The sequence below is a fragment of the Citrus sinensis genome, chromosome 2 (assembly GCF_022201045.2).
Source record: "Citrus sinensis cultivar Valencia sweet orange chromosome 2, DVS_A1.0, whole genome shotgun sequence".
Classification (NCBI taxonomy): Eukaryota; Viridiplantae; Streptophyta; class Magnoliopsida; order Sapindales; family Rutaceae; genus Citrus; species Citrus sinensis.
Window position 1 is genome coordinate 7407109 of NC_068557.1, and position 25952 is coordinate 7433060.

The window sequence follows — 25952 nt, forward strand, 5'->3', positions numbered from 1 at the left end:
ATATCATCTCTAGGAAATTACTATTAGTTTGTTAGCAGACATGTCGCATGGTTATTTACACATCGTCATAGTTTCCAGGATACTGGTTTTGGGAGACGATAATGTTTATTCATAATTCATATTAATTTTCTATAATTTTTAATACAAATTTTATTATGTTTTCTTTAAGTCAATAAATCTCCTATAATATATACGGGAAATTGAGGATAGCCTCCTATTGTTTGGAGCAGCTAAGTGAAACCTGATCATGTTTAAAATAGGTTATAACAGTAATAACTTTGTGTATTATTTTACTATTTCACTCCGTCTTGATATTAGTCATAAAATTTAAATATTTTTAGAATATAAATAAAATAAAATGTTTTATATACTTTTGATGATTAAATTAATATAATAATAAATTGTAAGTTATGGAGAAATATTAATTAATTTGTAATGTAAGTTATTTGTTCTTTTTTAAAAAATTTTTTATAGTCATTTGTATTATTAAAATATAAGCTTTTTTATTAAAAATTTATTTCTGTTATGTTTTGACATATGGGTTTATGGGTATTAATAGTTTGAACTTTTTGTTTGTTCTTTCTAATTTTTTGCTAAATTGGGTCTGATTTTCTGGATAAAATGATTTTGAACAAAAGAAAATTTTAAACTTTTATTCAAGTTCATTTCATTTGATGCATTCTTGAAATAATGATGTTAATGTCCATTGTTACTGTGTTTAGATGCTTAATACGAATATTTTGTATAAATTTGGTGGAAAGAAAAATGATTTAGAGGTATAGGATGTCAATTGTTTGGTCACTAATATTTCTCCATAGTTTATTATTCATTATTAAATTAATCTAATCATTAAAAGTATATAAATTGTTTTACTTTATTTTCTTAAAATATTTAAATTTTATGATTAACATCAAAATTAGGAGTAAAATAATAAAATGATGTACAAAATTTACCCCATTATAACTGCATGGAAATTTAAACCTATTTTACAATAATAGAACAGTTTTACTTAATTTCTCCAAACTAAGATGAGGGCAAACCTTATATTCCCCAATATACACGTCAGTCTCACCAAGTTTAGAGAAGCCTGCGGAATCCAACAGTCAGCCTGAAACTACTTTGCCCAAGGTAGGCCCTCCCACTAGCATTTCCACATTCTTGGCCACACCTCCCCGGGACACCACATAATGTTAACCCATTTCACTTTATTCAATCATGCAAATTCAGAACAAACCATTTGCAAACACCTGCCACTCGAAATTAGCTTCATATCGTAATTTCTCACTAATGCTCAAGAGCTTTGGAACTATACCGAAGGTCGAAGGATAGGAATTATTCCTACTCCCAATTAAGAGATTTTGCGGTTGACCACAATACAGAGTTTTCACAATTAATAGCAACTAGCAAGCAATATCATTCATACAGATTGCAAAATAATCACGGACTGAGCTGCAAGCAAGATTCAATGTGAACTTCAAACATTAAAAACATAAGAGGATGTCCAAATAGCAGAAATCCTCCTGTGGCATTTACAGCTAAATAAGAAAAACACCTTGTGCAATCAGACCAAATAATCCTCTACTACACTCCATCCATCATGACAGGAGGGAAACAATGGGAGGCAGGACAAGTACGACCAATCGTGTTTGGACAACCATGCTATAAAGTAAGCCATACCACAATATGGCACTATTAAAATGAAAATACAGCAAGCAAAAGACAATGGCACTTTAAGCAAACACTAAGTTTGATTAACAAGTCTCATCCTTTCTCCCCCAATCACATAGCAACTCCTCGATGCTCTCCTTGTCACTGCATAAAAAGTATGAGATCACATCGTGAGTGGAAAAATGACAACACTGATAATAGCATTTAAAAGAGAAAACCTACCTCTGCATCTTCTCCCCCACCAACTTTGGCAGTGCCATTAGCCTTCTGGGCATCTTCTGTTACAGTAACAAAAGAGGAAAAAGATAAATATAAAATTAAAAAGATGGAAGAGTTTAGGAAAAACAAAAGAAATTAAACTAGAACTTCCCAGCTGCAGAACATATGCTAATATATGCACGTTAAGAACACTGACCTTTCTCCACCAGGACTAATGCATCAAGAACATTTAGTATGGATGCAAAAAATCTCCAACCATAAATACTTTAAAAATCTATTCAGGAACCATATCCATGACATGCCAAAGAGCCATAAGTAGATGCAACCATTAAAAAATATCAGCTTGTTTCTATGCACAGCGAAAAATTGATCTAACAATGAAACCAACAGCACAGAATCACACATCTAAATTAAAGTTTAACTGCTTGATTAAGTCCTATAATCACCTCCATCTTCTGGAATGTCAGAAGTCCATAAGGTAAGGTTGTCCCTAAGAAGCTGCATAATTAAGGTGCTGTCTTTGTAGGACTCCTCGTTGAGGGTGTCCAGCTCGGAAATAGCTTCATCAAAAGCTTGTTTTGCAAGATGGCAAGCCCTGAAGATACAAATGGTAGTAAGAAGAAATAACCAGCTTCTATCTCAAATCAAATGATGCAAAAAAGTGTTTACTACCAACAATGCATATAATATCTTACAAACCTTTCAGGAGAATTCATGATCTCATAATAAAAGACAGAGAAATTCAGAGCCAAACCCAATCGGATGGGATGTGTAGGTGGCAAATCAGCCTCTGCAGCAGTGGTAGCTGTCTGCAAATAGATAAAATGGCAAAAGATAATTTCGCTCATGCAAGTGAGTATGTAATGCAGCTTTCTCTCAATGTTAGGTAATCTGATCTAATTAAAATTAAAAAAAATGCAGCAAATAGAGATATCTATCAATAAAAGCCACAAAGTTCAAAAATAGTTAAAGCCAATAAGAAAAAAAGTAACTGAAAAATTAAAAATACAATAACGAATTTTCAAAAAACAGGTTGCTTCACCAGGTCTATATAAAGCTCTATAAAGCAAAACTCTTTGATGCTTTGATTATTTCAGTTGACACACAAACTGAAGTTCAATCACAATTTCTTCAAAAGTAACTGGGAAATAATATCACCCAGAAAAAAGTAACTCGATATTACACCAATGGAAACAGTAGGCCCAATGACCTCAAATTCAATAACAACTTCACAAGAGACTAGAAACCAACAGCACAAAAGACTTGATGAGATTAGTTGATCAAGGAGCAATATTACAGTTCCCTTGATAAATAATAGGAAAATTAAAGTTGTAAACGTCATAAAATAATTAAGAAATTGATTGATAAGCTACCTCATATGCTTTCATTGAATTAGCAGCAGCCTCTTTCTTCTCATCGCCAAACTTGAATTCAGCAAGGTACCGATAATAATCTCCTTTCCTGCAAGCAATCAAAAAAATTCTCAACCTCTAAAACCCTGTGCGCACACACACACACACGAACCAAACATTGGTCAGCGGTGTATGAGCCCTCACATCTTATAGAAGAACACAGTTGATTCACCAGCACTTGCTGAAGGAATAAGATGCTCATCAATGACAGTCATGATATCATTGCAAATGTCCGACAATTCAGATTCAACCTTTTGCCTATACTCCTTGATCCGCTTTGCATTCACTTCATTCCCTTTCGCTTCTTCCTTTTGCTCAATTGACGAAAGTATCCTCCACGATGCTCTTCGAGCACCAATTACATTCTTGTAGCCAACAGAGAGCAAGTTGCGCTCCTCAACCGTCAATTCCACATCAAGCTTCGCAACATTTTTCATCGCATCCACCATCTCTGTTCATTTTCCATAAAAGAAATAAAATTAAAAAAATATATAACAAAATAAAGCTTCAATAAATCAACAAAATAACAACCTTCAAATCAGCCAATCCAGTCAAATCGGTTAATTTTCCAATTTTATACCAAATAAAAAAAATGAAAAAATAAAACAAAATAAACTACGAGGATCAAAATTGAACTAACTTTATCTTTCAATTAATCAACAAAAAAAGCAAAAAGAATAAAAAAAAAGATGAATATTTCACTAAAAAGCTACTAAGCAAATGAAATACACAAAGAGACGAAACAAATAGAGGTGCCGTGAGTTCTGACCGTCGTAGCGCTCGGCTTGTTCAGCGAGCTTGGCGACGTAGACGAAGTTTTCGCGTTCTTTAGAGGAAGCCATGGCCGATCTCCGAGGAAGAGATTAGGGTTTTACTGTAGTCTCAATAGATTCCTCTCTCTTTCTTCGCCTTTACAACAGTTTACATAAAGACTAGAGTTCGCGAGTTTATTTCACCTTTTGTTATAAATTAATCTGTTAATTTATTTTACTTGTCCAATAAGACTTTGAGATTAGGGAATTGGATTTGTCTTAATTAAGAATTAAGACAAGAGTAAAGCCAATTACAGCGCGGCACGTTGCCGTTCGTTAACAGTTTAAAATTCCGAATTAGACTCTACTCTTTTTTTTTTTTAAAAAAAAAAAAAAAATCTATTTTTCGATTGTTTGGTCAGGATTTTCAAGGCTTATGCGCTTGTGTGTAGGATACGGTGGTGCACTCAAGTGGATGGTCCAATACCAAATGGAAATGGGGCCCAATTATCATCATCATTTGAATATTTCTTTTTTAATGAGTACAAAAATATACTTTAGATCGAAATATTTTATATATTATCTTGAGTATCTTTTCTTAAAAAAGAAAAAAGTTATTTTGCAACGTCTTACAATTAGATATCGATAGTAGTAATATGTATAACAAACATATATAATTTTTTAGTGTAAAAATAATTGTTTTACAACGAGTTACAATCAAATAATTATGGCAATTTATATGTATAAGAAAAATTTTTTAAAAAATAAATTATATTAACGTAAACTTGAATATATAACGTTTCAATTCATATTTTTCTCGCATTTATCGCTATTCTCTAACAATTCACCCGTTTAATTTATGAGTAACCATTTTTTTTTTAAAAAAAAAAAACATATTCTAAGTTATTACATAATGACTTTTATTTATCAAATCATACACACTTGTAAAACGAACCACTCTCGGCACTGCCAGTGATGATGCGACTAAATAGAAGATAAAAGAGCCACGGTGATTAAAAACCAAAAATAATTAATAATACAATATAAAGATGTGTGACGCGTAATATGTTAAAAACGCAGGTGGGTATTATCTGATAATATTATTCTTGTATATTTTATTTACTTTGGAGAGGGGGGGTGAAACTAGAGCTCAATCAAATACGCAGATAGGTATTGAGTCACCGTAAATGCTTAATTTGCTTAATGACTCGTGAGAAGAAGCATAAGTGTGAGAGAGACTGACTTTCTACTGTTTAATAGTAACTTCTTTTTTTAAAAAAATTATTTCGTTTACCACTGATCTAGAGATATTTCATTTTGTTTCTTCTGGTGTCAGATTTTGTAATTAATTTTACTTAGAAGTTGTTTGTTAAATATTTGAAATTTTATTAATTTCAGATATTTTTTAAAAAAATTGTTCATTTTTTATTTGCAACTTATATCTGATTTTTGAATATCTACATTGGAATACAAAAAGTAAACTTTTATGACATTTATCTGAATGAAAAAAATGTATGAATGATAGTAAATATTATATTTTAAAAGTAAATACTATATTCCAAACGTATCTACATAAAATATATTTATTTCCTAAAATATATTCATTTTCTTGTTTTGATTTGGAAGGATATAAATATCAAATAACCACGTTTAAAATATTTTTTTATTTATAAAGATAAATAAGATGTCACTTATATTCCGATATTAAAAAAAAAAGAAATATATCATTTAAATATTTATATTCAGACCTATAACTATCTTACTGTAAGAATAATCTTTGTTATTAAAAAAATTATGTTTTATTTTAATTAATTGAAGTATTATTTTACCATTTACATATTCAATAAATACATGTTTATCTTCTAATGTTTTATTATAAGATCACTATTCAATGTTAACACGGACAATGTAATACATCAGTAATCTAAGGATCAGTTTGAGATTGTGGTGACTGATAAAATAAGTTGTTTATGTTATACTAAGTTGATCAAATAATCTGATTAAAAAAAGGAGTTTCGTGTTTGGTGAGTTATATTGTTTTAGTTGCTATAAGTTTGAAAAGCAAAGTACCTATTATGAAAGTGTTGTTTTATTAGATAATTACCAAAATAGATATAAGTTTAAATCGTATATTATTTATATATTTGTGTTTACAGAAAATAAAACATAATTGTAATCACTTTATTAAGATATTAAAGTTATAATAGAAACTATAAAATGATGTGGTGACTTATTTGATAAGTTACTTATAAAAAGTAATATTTTACTTTCTTTTAAAAGTTATTGTCAAAATCGAAAAAATAATAAAATAAGCAGTTTTTGAAAAATTTACAAAATACCATTTTTGTCAAAACTTATGAAATAAGTCGCTTATAACACTTCAACTTCAATCCTTAATCAGGCTAATTTCTTGCAAGTTTGATGACAAAATTACTTAAGATAGTTTAATTCTATTTCTTTTACGGAGGGCAATATGGTGATTCATATTATTATGAATGTTAGTTTATCTTGTATTGCTTATAGCATTTTAACCTAAATCCTAAACCAGACCTACTCTTTGCAAGTTCGATAACAAAATTGCTTGAGGTGGCATAATTCTATTTCTTTTTAGGGACGACAATGTAATATGATTGCGAATGTTGGTCTATCTTGTGTTGCTTACACTTGATGGGCCAGTCCTCCTTTTAAGTATTTGCAAGGTTTACCTTAGATAACATTTGTTTTTTATTTGAAATATAAATGGGTTTAAATTTGGTTAAATTGTGAATAGGTATGAGAACAAATGTTTGATAATATGCTTGTTTTCTTCTTTTTTTTTTTTAAATATTTAAGTATAGTAGTATCTTGTTTGTTTTTATAAATCGCAAATATTTCAAATATGATTATTTGATATTTACGTCTTTATAATTATATGTATTATGTATGTTTGTTATAAATTTTAAGAGTTAAATACATGGACTTTGTAATTAAAATCAAACATATATAGGTTAGGTAACAATTGGCCTTTAAATAAAAATATTACTATATCACTCTAAATGCAAAAGTTAATAAATTTTATTATAATAACTACAATTTCTAAAAGTTAAGAAAATCAATTATTACAACCTTGAGAGAATCGATTTGCAAGTTTATCTTGTAGCTTAACACTTGATTTAAAGGTCTAAAAAAGTTACTTGTATTTGTTGGTTGATTCATACTTGCACTATAATTTTTCCAATTTAGTTTCTTCATTGTCATATTCTAACTATAATGCTTCAGAATTAGACAATTTTCCAAGAAAATTATGTATCGCAGTGCATGCGATAACTATCTTTGTCTATGCAGCATCATCCATTTTTAAAATTAGAAAAGCAAGCTTTTAGAATGCCAAAAATACACTCAATAATAATCCTTAATTTGGCATGACTTTTGGTTGAATATCTCCTCTTTCCCTCTAGCCCGACCACCATAACAAAAATCATTCAATCAATAATATACATGGTGATATGGCACCATAAATCTCCCGGTTATATGTATATGCCACATTAACTAAATAGTATTTTTTTGGGTTCAGCAATTACTAAAAGTTAATTATTAAAAAAATGTCTAATAATCATATAAAGAGAAAAGATTACCTAGTGGCATTGAAAATTTATGTCCTTAAACAATGAATTATTTTTGTCAAAACTCTTGAATCATGTGTTGTTTCTTCTTATCCAACAAAATATCTAAATATCATCTCAAAGCCACAAATTGCCATGACATCTAAAAACATTCGCTCTTCCACGACTTGTATAGTGTATTTGTTTTTCTATTAAAATACATGCATGAATGAGGGTTCTATCTATTGCACCAACAACACCCTATACATAAGCAAATACTATGAATACGATAAATATACTAAAAAATTATGTTACTATTTATCATTGACAAAAGAAAGTTGACCTTAAATATTTCCCGTTGCTTGTGATTAATTATGCCACTTAAATCGTCATTAAAGGATGAACGAGTGATCATTTCTTTTGAGAGCTTCATTTTAGGCTATTAAAACCTTATGAAAGTATTTCTCAACTGCTTGAGGTGAGCATAGAAAATGTTTCTTATAAGTCGATTACGAAGATTATGATTAATTGTCATCTAGAACATTGCTATTTTATGTTTAATAGACACATGTTTACTAAGGTATAAACATCTTTTTTTTTTTGAAAAGTTAACATAAACAAATAAATTCATTCATCTCCATTTGCATTAATTCATAACATATAGTAGATGGCTTTTTAGTAAAATCTGAGCCTGTAAGTATTGGTATTGATGCAGGTAGTCTTTCAACATTCAACCACTTTAATAAATTAAATATTAATATAATCATTCGTTTATGTAGCAATCTCTTAACTTTGTATTTTGTATCATCATCTCTTTCACTTGAATTATACAAAGAAGAATTCTCCATAGGCACATTTAAAAAAAAAAAGAAAAAAAGAGTAATAGTATTAAAAAATTTTAGGCAACAAAGTTATCCAACTATCAAAGAAAATACAACACTTTATAAAAAGATAATAATAAACATTTAATGAAGTAAAATATAAAAAAAAAATCAATCATAGATCACCATATAATATTTTTTAATTAAAACACATTGTCAAACTTAAATAAGCATAACAACAAGAATTTAGATTCAAGTGTAAACTTAAATTAGACAGGTTTCCTAGCTTATTTTGCTAAACTTTGCATCTACCATATTTGTTCTAAAAATTGGTTAGTTTAATTAAATAAATAAAAAACCGAATTGAAAACCTAAATAACCTAGATTTTAAAAGTTCAATTTTTTTTTTAAAAAAATTGAATCGTGCCTTATCCATGCCTAGTCCTTAGCCTCGTTCTTAATCACTTTCCATCTCCATCCATACCTCTCTATACTCCCTCTTATTGCATAATGTGTTGATAGTTATATAATAAAGGAGATTCCAGATAGGTAAAACATTTCATAGAACTGTTATGCATTCTTTCATTAAGGGTCCTTGATCATCAGCCTTTTCCAATACCTACACTAATTTTTTTAATTTCTTCACAAGTTCAATAATTTTTCTTTTATTTTGTTTTTTCTTAAAACTTTGTACCTTATTTATATTTGGTTAATCTAAGTTGTAATCTAATGTAGGTGTTATAGCTACATGTCGTGTCTCCACAAGATTGATGTTATCAGATTTGCTACAACAATCTTAACAGTGTAATTTTGTTCTAATTAAAATAAGACAATATATGAAACTAATAAAAAAATACAATAAAGAAAATTCTCACGTCAAACACATGGATGTAACCAATGAGAATAGAGTAGTTGAGTGAATAAACTCATTTAATGGCATTGATTATTTTTCAATTACCGTACCATTGCTACAACATCTACTACAATATTAGACAGAATCTCCTATGCATCCTCAGCTGTCGCATATTAGATATTTTATATTTAATGTAACTTAACAGTGACCAATTGTTATGCTAACATTAAATATAGCATTAAACGATCTAGGTTCCATTTACCCTATAAGGTGAATCTATATGTCTAGTTCATTACTAATTTTAGATCAAGCATGACCCTATTCAAATTGAAATTTGCACAACTTGAGAAACCCAATCTAAAACCAAGTATTATCTTAATGAGATCCACTAAGTCAGATTTTTTTTTAAGCTCTTTCTTAACTAATATCCCTAAATAGGTGGTCAACCGAAATAGGAAATTAAAATAAATACAATTAAGACAAAATGCTATAGCAAACATATAGCAACACATATATATCAGTCAAACATCTATTAAGATCATTTATCACTCAACTACAATCAAATCCAGTTCATGATTTGTGATAGAAAAATAAATAAAAGAGTTTTAGCCATCAAATACATCCCTATAAATAAATAGAAAACAAAAAAATAATAAGAAGAATTTATTTTCGATTGATTTCTGCAATTTCTCCTCAGTTACAGCCTTCAATCCCTCTCTTGATTTCTGTTTTCTTGTTGTTTCTTTGCAGTTTATCCCTTTGGCTGATGGCTCTCCTCTTTCTTTGCGAGTGCTCCTTTTATAGTTTAGAATTAAGGCAACTGGAAGTCTAAAGCGTGTATCTTTCATTTTTAGAAACTCTAAATAGCAATTTTTTAGTTGATGCGCGCGGAATCTTCTATGTCATTGTTCCAGGATTGCTACAACAATGATGCTACAACATCTTCACTGTTCTAGATTAGTTTCAGTTCCTCTGTAGCCAAGTTCTTTCATTGTCTTTGCAAATCTATTGCGGCAGTATTCTTTTCTTGAAATTTGAGCTTCCGGTCACCTACAATTATGCATATGATCTAAGCACACAAAATATTTTAAAACAAACTAAATTTATTTTTAAAAAAAACTAAAATGGATATTCATGCAAAATATAACTAAAATACAATAAAAATATGTCATTTACTTTATAAGTATTATTGATTCAAGTTTAAAAGTATCATGATAACTCTTATTTCATAAAGTTATCAGTACATTATCATCATCTTTTACATTGATTGGAGTTTCATAAGCGCATGTGTTTAAATATATAGATGATAAATATTACACTTCTGGTAAGTTATGCATACTAGAACTCCAAGTATTAGATCAATAATTGAAACTCCTGAGAACAAAGTCTCTAACTCATCAACATAAACTAAAGGCTGATAATGAAATTATCTAGTATCTGGATATTTTTGTTTAACACCTATATACTCATTCTAATAAATTAAAAAATATATTACTTGTATGTACTCTTCCCATTTGGTTAGTCAAATAATTGGCTTACGGGATTGTAAACATATCCCAATACTATTATCATCTTAATCTATGTCGAATATTATTTTTTTCACAGAGTACCAACCATTCTTAATTTATTTCCATTCTAACTTTGTTCCAAATGTCTTATATATTTTTTTCCTACAATTCGAGGCCAAGCCCTTGGCTTTAATGTTCCTTCTAATCTAAATCCATTATTTACCTCAATGAGAAAAGATTAATCAATTGCTCTCTTTAAATAGGATTGATCCAGTTCACTGTATAAACTCCAATATTTTCAACTATCTATAATTGAATCAAATCATATACATGCTACAATCAGAACCAAAAATATAAAATAATTATGCCAATGGTTATTGACTTCTTCAAAGTAGATAGTCTTAAATCTCTAATTAACTTTGAATTTTTAGAAACTAAAAACAAACATTTCACTATAAAAATGATACTTAAGAATTATCAACCACACCCAACTTCTTTAATTCTTTCTAGGTACCAGTACAATAATTATCTAATGTTTCAAATTTCTTAAACTTAAAAGTAGGAACACATGCTAAATGGATTCAAACTTTAGCTAAATCACGCTTATGAAATGCAATACAAAAGCAAAAAATATTCAACCACAAAAATCCATAAATGTAGACATAAAATTTATTACCATTGTAGGCACTAGCATCTCTAGTTTTATTTTTATTTATCGGCCAAGCTTTCAAGATCCAAAGAAAATTTCAAGTGTGAGACAAAATATACAAAAGAATATTGGTTAAAATTTTAGAAAGAAATAAATAAAGTACCTTAACAATGGAGATTCAGCTATTGCTATTATTAAAGAGATTATTTATTTTATTTATTTTTCGCATACATTGTGATGTATAAGAAGACCACCTTTAATGTTTCACATTAATTAAGATACAAATTGTGAATGTATTGTATACAATTAACATACTAATAAGATCATTTAAACAAGTTAAAAGAGTAATCGAATTAACATTGTTATAATTTGGTAGCCACATAACAAAAAAATATATTTTAAAAACTTAATTAGGGCCTATTTGGTATTATGTTTTTAAGTTACATCATTAAAGTTTTTAATAAACACTTGTTATTATGATTTAATATGTAAGTTAATTTCATCTAAAACTTGTATGATGAAAAATTTATAAAATTCTTATTATTTTTGTCAAAATTATTATTTTAAACGTCATATTTACCCTTGGACTATCAAATTTATTTTGCACAACTCTTAATGTAAAAGTCACAACACCTTAATACTAAACATAAACTTACTCAATACTTACTAATAAAATTCATGATCCCTTTGATTATGAAAAGAGATATGATAAAACTATTTACGCAGTTAAGTGATTACGAAGATAAAACCTAAGAAACAAATTCATTTATCACCTTTTGGCTTCAAAACAAAAGGATCAAAAGAAAATGGTTCAATATCATCATTAGAACATTTGGATATGTACTTTGAAGAGATCACATTATAGAGCAAGCATGAGGATTCTCATCACTAAACGTGGAACCCGTTTGGTTGCTGAAGATGGAAGCAACCGCAGGATAATGATAGTGCGCATGATTTTGGCTATCGTATCCATGCTTGTAGTAGTTATAAGAAGATGAAGGCTGGTGTGCATAGTGGGTCACAGGACCATTGCACTGATGTTGGTTATAGTAACCGTGTTGCTCTGCCGGACTGTACGGCAGCTGCCACAGCTCGGCTCTCCGGCCGGTCTTACGCACCGCCTTCAGCACCTTCTTCTGATCAGCCCATCCGGTGACCGTCACCTTTTGCATGGCCATGTCTATGTCTATGTCATCCACGCCTGCAGATGAGCACAACAACAAAATTAATTGCCCCACCAATGCAATCATTCGTGAAAAGAGATAAAAAATGAAAAAAAAAAAGATACATAACGAAGTAATGATGAAAAAATATGATACCTTTTAGCTTTTTAAGACTACTTTTGACCTTGCTTTCGCATCCGGCGCAGTCCATGTGTACTCGCATTTCTGTGATCTGAGAAAATATTAATGCAAGAGCAAGAAAAAGAAACTAATCAACGACAAATATATATATACATAAAAGCAAAAGAAAATAAAAATAGTTAAGTTGTATGCATGTTTAACTAATTTGCTTAATTACCGTCGGCATTTTGCTGGGGGAAAGTGTGAGAGAAATAAGAGAATATAAAAAATCTGCGTCGTCTAATTTGGAGCTTATGCTAAAAACTTTGTGTGTTATGTATAGAAGTGTGATATGTGTGAGTTGACGTTTAAGCTAATAACAATGTGATGTTTATATACATAGAGAGAGCGTAGAGACTGGATTAGTATTTAGTATAGTTTATGATTTATTGCACCGACTATTTTACATCTACTCATTCTTCAAGGTCGAGACATGATGCCTCGCATGGGGCATCCGCCATTGTCACGTTATAATCCAATTTCAATATATAGCATTTTGACTTTCTAGATGTTTAATAATTTATAAGTTCAATATATATAACCATTTGCCACAAAGTTACTTAGGAGAATGAATTGATGCACATGCTGGCGGAGCGGTCCTGTCGGATCGTGCCTAATATTGCTGTATAGCTATTCCTCTTCAGGTCTAAGTTTTTTCATTTTCAACTTGAAGGTAGCTTTCCATGGACACAAGTGTTCCTTTATGAAATAACAGAAAATAATGAATAAAAGAAGCAATGTAGAAATTCGAATTCAAATTCAAAAAAGCTTGTATTTTGCTGTCAAAATTGTGAAAGTATGTCACTAATTAGTGAAATTAATCTTTTTGGTAATACATGTTACTTAGTGGATGTTTGCTTCGAAGTGCGTGGTCGAATAATTTTTAAACAATTTCATATAATTGGCCATCTAAATTCAAATCGTAAGGACTTAATATACAATTAATAGAAAGATTTAAAAGCATACCTTTTAATCTTTGATTGCGGAAGCAAATCACAACAAAATTATATTATTATGTTTTTTGTTAGAAATAGAAAATAATCATCAGGAAAGCTCTCATGTCACTGTTTGTTTATGTTTAGAGGATAATAATGTAAAAAAAAAAAAACCTATCATATCACATTGTAAGAACCTACTATGGTACTATCTTTTTTCTCTCATTCTTTTATATACACACGCCTTTTATAAATTTTTATGTATTTATTAATACGTATCTACGTATTTCTCATCTGTATCCCATGTGTTTATTTTAAATACAATAAGTATATTCATATAGAAATTCATCATATCAAAAAGTCAATTAAAAAACTTCACAAACTTTTTAGATTGCTGTTTATGTTCAGCCAATACAATTCATCAGGCATGGTAATTCCAACAAAAATTGACTTGGGGTCACTCCCCTCTACATATTGTTTTTTAAACTTTTGGAAGCAAAAAATTGGCAGAGAAATTAAAATGAGCAATGCTAAAGAGAGAGAAAAACGAGAGAAAATGAGAGAATTTTACTATTTTTCTCTACCCAACCCACTTTCTCTCTCTTCATTTTTAATACGCTTTCTCTCGTCTTTCTCTTTCTTTAGCATTTTTTAATTAAAATTCATCATTAGAACTGTTGAATTTTCATGGCTTGAAGTTGAGGTGTATGATGGCACTGAATGCATGTGCCCACGTGGCTACTTGTCGTGCTGTCCAGATGTTGGTCCACGGACCTTATTTTTTTTATTTTCCCCATTTTTTGGGTTATTTAGGCTAAATGGCTCGATTCCATAAATGGGTCGGTCGATCAAGCGTTCAAAGCCCATATTTCTGGGGTGGGACGCAACCTAGCCCAACCCATTATCCTGGATTCATAAGACGATGTCGTTTAGGAAAACACAAAAACTTTAAAACAAGAACGTACGTGGAAAATGAACGGACACACGAGTGATCGGGACCACGCAGATACTTCTATCAAAACTGATCATCAACTGAACCTGTACTTTGCATGCTCAATCTTACTCATCAGACTAAACTCGCTCTATTTTAAAAAAAAAAAAACCCACTAAATTCGACCCAATTAATAACAACATCCATTTTAGCTTCTCCTTGCCAGATAGCAATGGCAGTGCTGAATTACATTCCAGTGACTGCAACAAGCGCGCCAATTTCTCAAGACTCTTCATCAACATCATCATCAGTACCAAACACAAGACCCACCAAAATCTTACTCCCAAAAAAGAAACCAATGAAATGGTCCACCGGCGTGGCGCCCGGCGAATACGGTGGCCCGCCGACCACCACGAAGCTGCGGAAGTTCTGGGGCGGAGAAAAAGAAGACCCTTTGACTTCTGATGAGTTTATTTGGAACAATGACTTCATGCCTCGCATGAAGAGGCTGATTGAAGACACCGATGAATCTTCTGCTGCTGAAAAGTTCCCAGTTCAGGTTTTTTTTCAATATGTTCCATTTGTATATCAATTGAGATTTTTATTTTTTTTTTTCTCTTTTCGAATTTGGTTTTGAGCTCAATTGGGTTTGGTGTAAACAGGAAGACCCTTCTGGGTTTCTAAGCTTAAACAGAGTTATGAGCCTTGACAGGTTTGTTCTTACTTACAAGGTTTTAATTAAAGTTACTTCTTTTAGAAACTGTTTTTTTTTTTTTTGAATTATGGGCATTTAACAGTTTGGAAGTTGATTTAAGCAAAGAGCTTACAGCGCCTTCAAAGACTGCCTTACAGCAGCCAGTTGAGGCTGCCATTCAGGTAAGATCAATGTTTTGGTATTTCCAGTCATATTGTTTTATCGTATGAGAGTTTCCTGTTCTTTTTTTTTTTTTTCTTTTTTGGGTTTTTGGTTGTTAATAGGACAATCAGCAAAAGAGTGGCAGTGTGCCACGCAAATGGAGATTGGCACCTACACGCCGTGAGCAAGACAAGTGGGATAAAGCAACTAAGGCTGCAACTGGTGGCAGTGTAAGTTACATGTTCTTTCATTTAAACTTGCATCCTATTCCATGTCTTTTGCAAAGATTGCTTTTTGGAATTTATGGCCTATTTTAACCCTAGACTGATTGTAGGATGTAATGTTTCGGGAACTGAGGAAACCTCGAGGGGACCCAGAAGTATTGGCTGCACAGTCAAAGGAGCAGTATTTTAAGGCAAGTGTTTCAGTCTTTGGATCCACTTCAGCATTTTCTTTTCAGTTCACTACTTTTGTGTTTCTGATACTGGAAACCTATAGGGATTTAATTTTTCAGCTTCTGGGCTTCTCTTTTGCAGTTAAAGAGCAAGCTGCAATTCCTCACACTTGGAATTGGTGGTGTTGGTTTAGTGTCAGCTTATATTTCTTATTCTCCTGAAATTGCCGCTAGGTGAGTATATGCTTGCAAATTATTTAGCCTTTAAGTACATTTGACCCCAGCTACTATGTGGTTTATTAAGTTGAAATTGGCAATTTGTTGCATTTTGCAGACAATGTCTTTCCGCCTTATTGTTTTTAGTTTTTTCGTCATTTATTCTGGAAATTACGGTGTCTGATACGTTCAACAGACCTGCAATATGAGAAGCTTTCTAAATGTTTAACATGATGTTGCTGGCAAATTGTCTGTATCTATTTCAAAGTATCTATGTAGCAAGTATGGATTGAATGATGATTTCTAATGCTCAATCTCTGATACTTGATTTTCTTTGTGGTTATTTCTTGTATACAGCTTTGCCGCTGGTTTGCTTGGTTCTTTGGTGTATATACGAATGCTGGGAAGTACCGTGGATTCCATGGCAGCTGGAGCCAAGGGGCTCATGAAGTAAGTATTTACTAATTAATTACCCCTTTACTTTCAGTTGCTAACCAATGTCTGTTGATGATTTTGTGCATACTTATTGCCTACCTTAGCATTTTTTATTAAAGTTGTTTTATATGTTGAGCCAAATGTTAACTATCTGGATAGGCTGTAATGAACTGCAGAATGCAAAATGTAGTTTTTTTTTTTGTTTTTTATTTTGAAGCAGATTAAAGTGAACTTTGTATTTGTATTCTTCGATCAACATAATCCCATGATCCCACCACTAAAGTACAAAATGGTGCTGTAAGTAAGGCTTACAAAATATTCCTTTTCATATTGTACCTTAGCCTGTTCTAATACTACACACGCATATTCACAAAACATTCCACCTTTGCAGCAGCTTGCCAAAATTTTGTGTTCCAGTTCAATTTAAACTTAAAGTTAATTTTCGAACTTTTAAAAGTAATCAGATCGTGTCAGTGTAAAGCATTAAACTTGCCCAGTTTCTTTGGAAACATTTGGCCTTTCTGATTATTGTTTTGCCACGGAACTTACTTTTGATGAATCAAGTTATTTTGGTAAATCCTGGGCCACCAAGTAAGGAGACTGCATTACAGTTTTTGACTCAGTAACTTTTGCTTGCAGGGGAGCGGTTGGGCAGCCAAGGCTGTTAGTCCCTGTTGTATTGGTCATGATCTATAATCGGTGGAATGAGTAAGCATCTATGCTGGTGTCTTGTTTTAGTTCACTACTTCATCATACTACGAATGACTTCTCCTAACTATAAATCCATATATGCACATTAGTGTCATGAAGTTCCTTGTGATTTGTTTTTTTAAAAATTCTTTTTTAATTGTTTTTTACCCCTCAATAATGAACCCTTTGAAAAATATTGGCTCTTCTGTTGGTAGAATACACCTTTTTTGTCAGTTGTTGTTGGTCTGTTTGGATAAATTTTCAGTTTACAGGCTGATTTTTCAAATCCTCATTCTGATTGAGTTAACCTGGATTTAAGGCAACATTCTGATTGCACTGGGAACCAAATTTTTGCCTACTTATTTCCAGTGTAAAGTAGATTTTTTGTGGATTATAATTTAGTGTGTGATAAAAGACAATTACTTCAAGTGGCAGCTTTTTCCTCGTGTTCGTGCTGACATTATAATGTTTGGGTGCAGGATCACTGTTCCTGAATATGGATTTTTGCACTTAGAATTGATACCGATGTTAGTGGGATTTTTCACCTACAAGATTGCCACTTTCTTTCAAGCTGTAGAAGAGGCAGTCTCAATAGTTGAGAAAAAAGACCCAGATATAGTATAAAGCTTCTCAATGAATTAGGAGATTATCTAATGTTGCCAAGGTGATTTTTACCGAATTCTAATCCTTTCTGCTTATTTATTGGTGTTTCTAGTTAGCTGACAGGTATCATGGAGTTCCCCAGAAGCTAATGATTTACCGCATATTATCCTTGAGAAGTAATCCATAAATCCTCTGTAGGAGGCATTAAGTTGAACCAACTAGAAAATTACAGAAACTGTCCAATTTTCAAAGTCATGGATTCATTACTTTCCTGGATGAAAAGATGGGGTTTGTTCTTTGATTATTACTATTATTATTTTTTCACTAAAATTTTGGGTAATTTCTTGCCAGCTTCAGGGCCAAGGGAAATGATACTTTGTCACAGTGAATCAAATGCTCTGGATTGATGGGATAGCCTGAACCCAGGGAATACCAGAAATCCAGGGAATACCAGAAATATCTGGAACCATGTTGCTTCGATGGGCATATCTAATAGGAAAAAGAAAGTTAATATTCTTGTAATTATTTTTCCCTTTGTTCTGATATTTTCAGAACGGGAGACAATACAAGTTAATTGTGATTTCTAGATGACTACTGCAATTGATTAAATAAATTATTCAAGGAAAAAAATCTTGATTTATTGGTTATGTTTATTGCTTGGTGCAGTTATGAAATCCTGCGACCTGAAAGAATGCAAAGGATAAACTGAGAGGAGAGGCAAAGAAGTTTTGTTCGCTTCTCATGAACATATATTCTAAATATGAAAAAAGCCATGGAGGCAAAAAAGAAAGGAATGCTTTCTTTGCAGCGTAATAAAAAATATACATTATATCGGACATACAGTGGTTACTTTACTTTATTACATGTTCATTACAGCTTGGATAAAGAGTAGATGCACTTCATACAATTTTGGAATTTAACAGGACGTGATAAGTCGGTTTTGGTGAAAGCAACACGATTATAATGATGCCTTAACCAGTGTTTTGCATGCCAGCAGCAATACCCTTCATTGTCAAAATGACAGTATCTTCAAGACCAGGAGCATATTCACTGGTAGGGTTAAGCCTCACAAGCTCAGCAGCTGGCTTCCTTGATTCCATGTATTCTTTCGACAGGTGTGGTCGGACCTTAACATGGAAGTTGGGGTCACGTATCTGCTTCAGAGTGTAGGCTTGGCAGACATTAAGTGTCGTGATGTATGCATCACGAAGGCGAAGCCTCTGCTTCAAGTATGGGTCTCCTTCAAGAAGATCCCGATGCCCAGCAACCTACAAGAAAAATGAACTTAGATTCTACAAACACTAATAATGCTCCATTTTCCTTCTTTTCATTTGTGCACGTACACTGATGCATGTAGAGAGAGAGAGAGAGAGGAAGGAATAAGGCTGCCGCAAACAAATTCATAGAAGAATCATGACAAAATGAATAACATAATTTTGCAGTGCAAAACCTTTTTAAAAAGAATTTACAATGTAGTTCCAGGAAATATTCATGACTTATATCTTAATTTTGAAATTACTATTATTACTTTCCTAAAGTCACTCCAGTGATTTGCTCCACATACCTGTAGGAGAAGGCTTTTAGTTTCAGCATAGTTAGCCCTAAGTTTCTCTCCAAATGGTTGCAGCTCCTCTGACACAAGGAGTTTGTCATATAAAGCAGCAATTCCTGGGTCTCCCTTGGCAAACACCATTTCAACCAAGTCAATTGTGACCCTAAAGAAAGGCCACAAATTGTACATCTCCTGAAGCATGTGAAGATTCTTTATGTCCTTCTGAATGACATGTTTAAATGCTGCCCCAAAGCCAAGCCACACAGGTAAATGGAACCTCGTCTGAGTCCATGCAAAGATCCATGGGATGGCACGGAGTGACTCAATACCTCCACTTGGCTTTCGCTTTGATGGACGACTTCCAATGTTCATCCGACCATACTCCATTTCTGGTGTTGCCTGCAGCATCCCAAGGACATATGTATATATATTAGCATTTTTCTTGCATCATCGTAAAGTACTCAGGACTCAAGGACAACTTTGGTCTTTAAAAATTGACAGATGTAATGGCAAGAAATCATCCATTAGAAGATACCTCGGAACTAACAAACTTGAACTACAAAATACTGTACTCAGATAAAATGGAAAAAAGAATAGTACCTTTAAGAGGAATTTGTTCCTACAATCAAATTTTAAAAAATTGAAAAGACAAAATGATGATGAATGGGTGAAATACTTACAAGGCGAAAATATTCGACAAAACGAGGTTCCTGGAATACTATAGAACGATATTCCTTTGTAGCAATGACAGCCATCTCATCCATGAGTGCACGCCATTCTGGTTTTGGTGACACTGGGGGATGCATTCCATGCTCAAGTGTAGCAGCTGAGAAACGCTGAAGTGTTCTGAAGCACAAGTGCTCCTCCCCAAAAGACTGCTCAATAACTTCTCCTTGAACCGTCACACGAAGTGAACCATGAATTGTATCAGGTGGTTGAGACAATATAGCCAGATGGGTGGGTCCTCCACCTCTTCCGACTGTCCCTCCTCGGCCATGGAACATTGTGAGTTTAACACCATACTGCTTTGCAACCTTTACAAGCTCTTCCTGAGTCTTATATAATTGCCAAGCTGCAGACAAACGGCCAGCATCCTTTCCTGAATCAGAATACCCTATCATAACCTCTTGCTTCCCACTGATCCTGTTTCTATACCAGTCTATAGAGAAGAGACGAGCCACAGAAGCCGGAGCAGCTTCAAGGTCAGCAAGCTTCTCAAACAATGGAACAACCCTTAGAGGCTGTTTCACACGACATTCACGTTGTAAAAGCTCAACAGCAAGTACGTCAGATGGAGCTGTCGCCATTGAGATTATATAGGCACCAAAGCTGTCAGCAGGAAGTTCTGAAATGACATGAAATGTGTCCAACACGTCAGCAATTTCTTCAGTTTTAGGAAGATCAGAGCCAAATAGAGGACGTTTGCCTCTAAGTTCAGACAAAAGCCATTCCTGCCGCTTCTCCTCAGACCATTCTCGATAAGATCCAATGCCCAAGTGCTTGGTGATAGCATCAATAACATCAGTGTGCCTTTCGGACTCTTGACGGATATCAAGTCTTACTAGTGAAAGTCCAAAAGTAGAAACTTGCCGCAAGAAATCAAGAAGGCTTCCATCGGCTATTGGCCGATCACCACAAGCACAGAGTGATCTGTAACAGAGCTCTAGAGGCTCCAGGAACTATAGGAAAAAAGAAATCAAATTAATAAAAATAAATTTTCTCTAAATATTAAATCAAATAAGAAGTGAGAGCCACAATGCAAAAATTTCAGTATTGTCCTATCGAATATTTTCAAAACTCATTCAGAAAAGAAAATCAAAATTGAAGCTCAGCTAGTCTGTTGTGGGAAAGAGAACTTCATATAAAATAGCAAATTGCTGGAAGAGAGACTCCAATGCATTCACTCTCACTAAAGTTTATAACAAGGATATTCACTTAAAGCTGACTTAAAGAGCAATGAATTTCTTCAAACCTAATGGAATATTCTATGCCTTCTCAGTTCTTAAATGCACTTTCCAATAAATAAGGCTACATAAATAACCAAAATTTCATATTACATATAAAAAGTTGGTACAATATCTACCATTAGCCGATTGTTCAAAATCATTTAGACAAAAAGAATTTTCAAAATTCTTTAATTAAGGTGTTAAAGGTAGAATGGACTTCAGAGGTTTAGTGTTCCTACAAAAGTCATTTGTGGAACATCACAAATAGATCAATAATTGGCAGTTTATGGTTCAAACTTGACAAGGAGAGTTAATTAGTTATAAAGGAGAGACCTGCTCCACATGAGTATAAGCTATATCCTCTGGAATGTCAGAAATCCCATTGGCTAACAGCTGACGAGCACGTTCCCGTGTATTATATAGCTTGTCTCTCACATCACCAAGAATAACACGATAAGGCTCATTTGGTGGAATTTGTTTCCAGAATTCTGTATACACAAAGCAGTGACAAGGATATTCAAGATTAATTAAGTTGCTAACCAAAATCTATTGACATTAAAGCTTACCCACAAACAAGGGAAAAAAATAATTTGATTCCTCAAACTAGAAGAAATATTCTAGAGCAAATTGTTTTCCAAACCAGAGAAGTATGACCATAGCTTTCAGCCAAAGCATCTACGATATATCATTTTAACATTATCGTTACAAATTTGGACTTTCACAATTAACGAAAACGCAATGGAATTCAAAGGAGATAAACCAAACCAAGGTTTCAAGAAAATAACAAGAACTTTTGAACAGTGAAGTCCAAAGAAGAAATTAGATCAATAACACAAACCTATATAGTGTTTTGCATCTCTCTTTGAGGACCTATGAAGTCCATCTGCACGAGCACGGAGTTCGTCATTGCAACGCCACATTGATAACTGCATAGACACATTAAATTTGTTAATTGATTCATTTCTTACTCTCTTTTGGTTTATAGTTCACAAAAGCAAATCCGAAGAATGGCAACAAGAAAGGCATAATAATTTTCATCATCCAAACCCAATGCATTTACTACCACCACCCTACAACCTCAGCCACTTCAGGTACAATCCTGGTAATACTCTAAATAATAAATAAATAAAAAGATAAGTCCATCCTTTTGATACCTCAAACATAAGGTCCTCTATTTGGGAGAAGTACAAGTTAGCAGCCATCATTCTAGCCAGTAAGCAAACATCTCTTGTAACTTCAGAAGTTACCCTGGGGTTTCCTGCAGTCCAAATCATTAGCTATTAGCATTAAAAAGTATCCTCAGATGGAAGGTATGACTCTCAGGGAGGGAGGGAGGGGGAGAGAGAGAGAAAGAGAGAGATGGGATGAAAGCAAAGACGTGATAACCTAAAGAAGGCTGACAATATAAATTTGATTAACAAATGTAATACTTCTATTATATACTAATGTATTATATCAATGTTAAATCTATGTATTTATTGATCAATGTTGTAATCCTAGGAGCGTGCTAACATGTATAATCATTGTTTGATAAGAACATCAATTATCATCATTAAGCTTATAGAAAAGAATACCATCACGATCTCCACCCATCCATGAAGAGAACTGAATGAGAGGAGCATTATAGGGAACACGTTCATTAATGCCAATGTTTTTCAAAGCAGTGTCAACACGGCGCAAGAATTTCGGAACTCCTTTCCAGATTGTCTCATGGAAGTAGCTCATTCCTGCTCTCATCTCATCTTGTGGGGTGGGAGGACTCCTTCGGATCTCGTCTGTACGAAAAGCAGCTTGTATCTACATGGGAGGAAAGATATATGTATTAATAAGCACGACTGTTCAACAAATAATGTTGTAGAAAAATCAATGAATAAAATCATGATTAAATTTCAAAGAGATTTTGACACCTAATATGTCTTATCAAGTAGAGTTAGGACTGGCTGGGCATTATAAAAGTGAATTACTTCAAAAATAATTCAACAGCAAGAAATTTATTTGTGGTTAGCACACAAATATTGGATCATCAATTCATATGATTCATATGGCTAAGTTTTCTGAAGATAATAACTATCAAAATTGACGACAATACATAGAATTACAACATTGACCAATAAATAAAAGAAGAACTGGGAATTTCTCATGATATTGCAAGGGGAGAAAGCATACAGTTAGTCCAGAAGCATTAATGAACCAAATGTTGCTTTGGAAACCCATTAATAATAGACAAGAACAACATACCTCTCTCTGTAAAGCCTCATCAAGTTCTTGCTTATCATCAGGAGTAATGTCCTTAGCATACAACTGAGTCAGACAATTACGGATCCTGAAAAGTCAACAAAAGACCTATGGATTAGAATGGAAACACAAAACAATATCTTCACAACTGAGTATCAATAGATTACATGATGAAACTGACCAAGAAACTGATCAAGGTTAAGGGACAACAAACCTTCCATGTTTTTGAAGCAAAGATCTTCGCACAGATTGGGTTGGATGTGCAGTGAAGACCAAATCGACAGTTTGATTCTTCAAAGCATCAAAAACTTCTTCTGGAGACTTCTTCAGCTGCACGACGAGCCTCTTGAGGGTCTCTTCAATGTCTGATTCGGTTGTTGCTGAATTCTCATCAACAAAGTCCCCTTTCTTTAACTTGATTCTTCGTCGATAAGCAATTTGAACTTCCTCAGCCAGGTTGGCCAAGTTAAGCATGTGGGAAAATGATTTGGTAACGACAATAGAATCCCCAGGATCTAAACTTGTTAAAACATTACCAAGCTCCTCCAACTTTTGAGAGTCACGCTTCCCTTCATACTCAGCTGAAAGCTCATAACATTCTTGAACCTATAGATCATATACAATTGTAAAAGACAATAAATCACCCAGTTCATTAATAATAATACACATCTCAATGCTGAATTCCCATTTAATCAGTTTATCAGAAAAGAATGAAGGAAACTATGCATCAAATTTCAGACAGCATGATGGCTTTGTACAGTACCAATATACTAAAATGAACCCAATGCCATTGATGTTGCAATCCAAAATAATCACTCTCAAATTCGCTCCCAACAGAATTTAGCAAATGAAATGAAAGTGAAAGGCTTTCAGCCTACTATAAATTAAAAAAAAAAAAAGAAAAAGGAGCCAGGGGAAGCTAAAATGAAAAGGCCATGCATTTGATTTAGCTAAAACCATAAGAAATCTCAATTTTTTAGAGTGCAAACTTTCAGCATTAGCTCAAACGAAGTGAAGTTCATTAGTTAAAAATAATAATAATAAAATAAATGGGTACCACATAAAATCATAATTTTATCAAACAACATGTGTAACAACCATGAAAATCTAAACTTGGCAATCACTTCAAGGTTCAATCAAAACTTAAGCGTAATCAAAGTTAATAGTACATAACGAAACGTTACCGTTTCTCTGATATCGTCCCCATGCAAGTCCTGAAGAATATCAAGAAAGCGATCCAACAACAGAGCATCATACTCCACCAACTTGTCATCCTCAGAGACCTTAGCCGGTGCCAGTAGCCTCAATTGAGCATCTATTGATGCCATCTTCTCCAAATTTCTAGCAGCCATTTCCCCCGCCTCCTTCTTAAATAATGCAACCTGCGCAGTTATGAACTAAAATGCAAAAGAAAGTGAAAAAAAAAATTAAAAAATCGAAATTCAATGCAACTAGATGAAAAAGAAATCGAAAACGAAAAGCATCTCGTGATATCCTGATCGGCTTTACACGGGAAAAAGTGAATGTAACCACTTACCGGTTACCAGAAGATTTTAGACGACTCACGAGTTTGAGTTGAGTTGTGTTTGAACTGAAACTGTTTTGTACTTTATTTATAGAGAGGGAGAGAGATTCTCATAAGCTAACCAGACTGTTCTAATTTAAGATTACTTTTAAATAGTTAGGATAATAATATTTTATTTCCCGTATTTTGTTTATTTTCTCAAACAGGAACATAGTCTGTCTATTTGATCAAATAGGTCCTACTCCTAACTCCAGTAATCCCTGTTTTGCAACGGCCAACTTGTAGTGGATGCCTCATGAGTCCCACCAATCGATCCTTTATGTCATGCACCATGCACCATGATATGCTTAAGAGAGTGTTCGGGGCAGCTGCACTGTGGACCCTATGTTAGGGTAAGTTATCGACTAATTATTATAGTATTTTAAAAATTTTAATTTATTATCCTTCACCATATAAGTATACATTTTTTTTTTCATACAAATGATAATTAAGTTTTGCGACCGTAACTAAATATATTAATGTAATAATTTTACTACACAGCGTAAAAGTATACATAATTTTTCTATAATATTTATAGATCTAAATAAATTATTTAGAAATAATTCCTGGAATGAAGTGTCATGCCCTCATATTTTTTGTGAATCAAGAAGGTGACGGTAGATAATTTAACCGAGCCAGCTATCTTGAACTCAACTTATCTTTAGTGGGTCACTTATTACTATTTATAATAATATGCTTGAGGATTCTTGAAGTATCGCCAGATATAGGTTCACGTAAATGTGCTTGAAAATTTTTTTGACATCACTTTTTTTCATATTAATAAATTTA

General features: G+C 32.8%; 4 protein-coding genes across 6 annotated transcripts; 1 reads left to right on the plus strand and 3 right to left on the minus strand.

Moving 5' to 3' along the window:
• Nucleotides 1–1461: 1461 nt before the first annotated feature.
• Nucleotides 1462–4244, minus strand: LOC102608475 (14-3-3-like protein D). Of its 2 annotated transcripts, none has more exons than XM_006468961.4 (7): nt 4069–4244; nt 3444–3750; nt 3261–3348; nt 2587–2696; nt 2334–2482; nt 1891–1943; nt 1462–1812 (listed from the first exon to the last, which is right to left on the minus strand). In XM_006468961.4, the coding sequence occupies exons 1-7, from the start codon at nt 4139–4141 to the stop codon at nt 1810–1812; spliced, it is 783 nt and encodes a 260-aa protein (XP_006469024.1). In that variant the 5' UTR covers nt 4142–4244; the 3' UTR covers nt 1462–1809. The 2 variants fall into 2 exon arrangements, with proteins under 2 accessions (XP_006469024.1, XP_006469022.1); XM_006468959.4 differs by having other exon boundaries at nt 1891–1946; nt 4069–4243.
• A 7894-nt stretch (nt 4245–12138) lies between these two features.
• Nucleotides 12139–13090, minus strand: LOC102608190 (heavy metal-associated isoprenylated plant protein 28). Its single transcript, XM_006468956.3, has 3 exons — nt 12985–13090; nt 12783–12858; nt 12139–12664 (listed from the first exon to the last, which is right to left on the minus strand). Exons 1-3 carry the CDS (start codon nt 12991–12993, stop codon nt 12318–12320), a joined length of 432 nt encoding a protein of 143 aa, XP_006469019.3. The 5' UTR covers nt 12994–13090; the 3' UTR covers nt 12139–12317.
• Nucleotides 13091–14745: 1655 nt separating this feature from the next.
• LOC102607689 (protein CONSERVED ONLY IN THE GREEN LINEAGE 160, chloroplastic) lies at nt 14746–18519 on the plus strand. Of its 2 annotated transcripts, none has more exons than XM_025095734.2 (10): nt 14746–15231; nt 15335–15384; nt 15470–15548; nt 15651–15758; nt 15863–15943; nt 16065–16156; nt 16496–16588; nt 17213–17281; nt 17743–17927; nt 18224–18519. In XM_025095734.2, the coding sequence occupies exons 1-9, from the start codon at nt 14905–14907 to the stop codon at nt 17885–17887; spliced, it is 1044 nt and encodes a 347-aa protein (XP_024951502.2). In that variant the 5' UTR covers nt 14746–14904; the 3' UTR covers nt 17888–17927; nt 18224–18519. The 2 variants fall into 2 exon arrangements, with proteins under 2 accessions (XP_024951502.2, XP_006469017.2); XM_006468954.4 differs by having other exon boundaries at nt 14748–15231; nt 18218–18519.
• A 122-nt stretch (nt 18520–18641) lies between these two features.
• LOC102607204 (phosphoenolpyruvate carboxylase 2) lies at nt 18642–25269 on the minus strand. The gene is made up of 11 exons (XM_006468953.4): nt 25137–25269; nt 24784–24996; nt 23814–24205; nt 23603–23687; nt 22939–23161; nt 22519–22622; nt 22203–22290; nt 21698–21852; nt 20099–21097; nt 19431–19817; nt 18642–19134 (listed from the first exon to the last, which is right to left on the minus strand). Exons 2-11 carry the CDS (start codon nt 24949–24951, stop codon nt 18838–18840), a joined length of 2898 nt encoding a protein of 965 aa, XP_006469016.2. The 5' UTR covers nt 24952–24996; nt 25137–25269; the 3' UTR covers nt 18642–18837.
• Nucleotides 25270–25952: the final 683 nt, after the last annotated feature.